The sequence below is a fragment of the Macrosteles quadrilineatus genome, unplaced genomic scaffold (genome assembly GCF_028750875.1).
Source record: "Macrosteles quadrilineatus isolate MER2022 unplaced genomic scaffold, UCM_ALF_1.0 Scaffold_5__1_contigs__length_97177068, whole genome shotgun sequence".
NCBI classification, from domain to species: domain Eukaryota; kingdom Metazoa; phylum Arthropoda; class Insecta; order Hemiptera; family Cicadellidae; genus Macrosteles; species Macrosteles quadrilineatus.
In genome coordinates this window covers 62212690-62215305 of record NW_026542598.1, presented here as the reverse complement: position 1 = coordinate 62215305, position 2616 = coordinate 62212690, and the positions used below count along the sequence as shown (strand labels likewise).

Sequence of the window (2616 nt, the reverse complement as noted above, 5' to 3'; positions counted from 1 at the left end):
TAAATGGTGTATTCTGTTACAATTTTGGTGACTTGTAACATTTAATTTAAAAGCTGGATACTTAACATTCCACAGCAAACAAATGCAGGGGGAATGGCTTTCTGAAATATTATCTTTTTCCTAATTTCCAAGGAGTTTTGTTAATTCCAAGTCTTTCGACAGTTTTTTAATAATTTTTGAATTTTTTAAAAACACATGTTACTTATTTCACTCTACCGGTACCGTGATCCAAAGTCATTTCCGTAGCCCCCTCCACCTCTTCTTCTTCCTCTCCCCCTGCCTCTACCTCGGCCATACTCTCCTCCCCTCCCACCTTGCCATCCCCATCCTCTCCCATGACCAGGGGTATCATCATCCCCATAGCCACCCCCATAGCCATTATCGTAATTTTCAAACCCTGGAGGCTTCTCATAAACCAAGATCTCACCAGTCTTTTCACTGATAATATCTAAAAACTCGTCCCATAGATTGTCAATCTTGTCACGAAGGATGTGAAAGTGTTCCATGTCCTCTTTGGTAACCTGAGCTGCATCCCTGATCTCCGGTTCGCTCATGGTGTGATATATAAATTTCGGTTTCCCCGTCTGGTATATTTCGTAAGATTTGCGCACTATCTCTTGGTCATTCTTGTCCCTCATGAGTCTCCTGTAAACTTTTATCTGTTCAACGAGATTTTCCATATCTTTAACTAAAGTTTCCCAATCACTCGCGTTTGTCGGCTTGTTTAAAAAGCTTATGATCTTTTCATCTAAATTTTTTAACTGCTGAGGGGTAAAAAAGTGTTCAGACCCAGAACTGATAACACAACACCACACTCCTAACAATACAATCAGCAGCCACCTCATTGTCACCAATGTCTTACTGCACAATTTTCACTGTAACTAACACTGCTGAATTGGGTTCAAACACATTGCATAATGTTATGTGATACCATTTATGTTGTGAAGAAGTTATTGTATACACACTATTGAATGAGTTAGAAAAGAGAAAACTTGTTTCGTTTTGAATCTTTAGCTAGTAGGTATGCAATATGTGATTAAATTATATCTTCTAGTACAACTAGGCTATACAACTTTATTGGAGCCATTAAAGCCCACTAGAAGCAAATAAATTGAAGACACAAAGTTAATGAATTGATTCTCATCATTCATTCCCGTTAGCCTTCTCCTTTAAACACAAAACAAGGAAAACATGTTTTTTCAGGGAAAGATAACACGCACAACATTTTTATTAAAGTTATTAAATAATTGTGATAGTAAATCTCTGCAACAGTCTCTTGTATAACTTAACCAGTAACACCCACTACCAAAAATGAACTACAAACAAAGAACAGGAAAATTATGTTTAAATTGTTTCAGCTTAAATTTAGCTCACTGCAAAATTTACCTTGTTAATCTCTACTATAGTTTTTGTTTGTGTCTTTATATTATATATTACTTGAGTGAATCTTCCCTTTGAATAGCCAAAAGCCAAAAGTCAATGATTTTACTGAATCGCTGATATTTGGTAGACATACTGTCCCTCAATTGAACAGGAAACTGTCTAAGTAAGTTCTAAAAACCATAACTTAAATACCACTAGACAAACAAATTGCAAACAAATTGATATGTTACCTCACCCTAAAACCTAAAAGCTTTCAAGCAACGGTTCTTATGAAAACACAAAATAATAGAACACAAAATTATAGCCAAAAGTAAATAAACTTTTTTTTTATGTACCTATAAAATTGTAGTAGGCCTAGTTGAAACACACTTAAAAATATAAAATCAAAATTTGAATAAAATTTATTTTCAGATATTTCAAATTACAAATAAACAGAGTCTTTAATGTTGCTTTCCAATAGGCACACCTAGAGAAATGGCCATACAGCTTAAAAGGTTAGTTTTGAGGGAAAAAAACAACTTGGCTTTAGAATTATTATTTAGGAGAAAGGAAGTATACACAACTAACTCACCTGAATAAAGAGTCCCAGGAGGTAAATTGAACACATAAAAAGTACACATTAAACTGACTGGGACGGGTGGCGTCGTCCTGTAATCCAGCTACTAGGAGGTGACGAATTGTGGATATTTATAGGCATGCACTGTGGATGCGATGCTCCCTGGTGTCGATTAACGTCCGCACAAGTGAGTACTCGACTATCCGCAGTACTATCCTGATGATTAGACCAATTCCTTAACTTCCAAGGAAAGAATGTGGTTCGGATTCCACTCTAAACTGTAGGTCCCTTAGTTGCCATTAGCTGTTTGGGCTATTAATTAACAGCTGTGTCTAAGGAACATGTCGGCCTTAGTCACTAACAAGACTACAAGATCGCGCTACTCATCCTACACTCATCCTTCACTCATCCTTCACTCATATTTGGGTTAAAATACGCACATAGTGGCGTCCCCATCTTAAATAATTGATGATTGATATTTCGCCCTTTTCAGGGGCTTCTTCAGAGATAGAAGGTAGAATGGCAGATAGAGCTCTCCTCAGGTAGATATAGACAGGTTGTTTAACCTGCATCAGTGTAAACTCCCAGAACTGTAATTGCCATTCTACCTTCTACCTCTGAAGAAGCCCCTGCCTCTACACTAGCGATCTGTGTGGACGTACATGAACTAGACACAA

The 2616-nt window shown here is 37.0% G+C and overlaps 1 protein-coding gene across 1 annotated transcript; it reads right to left on the bottom strand.

Annotated features, from left to right (window-relative positions):
* Positions 1 to 212: 212 nt before the first annotated feature.
* LOC128995644 (keratin, type I cytoskeletal 9-like) lies at positions 213 to 845 on the bottom strand. The gene has a single exon (XM_054420661.1). The coding sequence runs from the start codon at positions 843 to 845 to the stop codon at positions 213 to 215; it is 633 nt and encodes a 210-aa protein (XP_054276636.1).
* Positions 846 to 2616: the final 1771 nt, after the last annotated feature.

Bases quoted from the DNA above. Each gene is read 5' to 3' on its own strand.
- LOC128995644 (XM_054420661.1), bottom strand. From the start codon at position 845: ATGAGGTGGCTGCTGATTGTATTGTTAGGAGTGTGGTGTTGTGTTATC.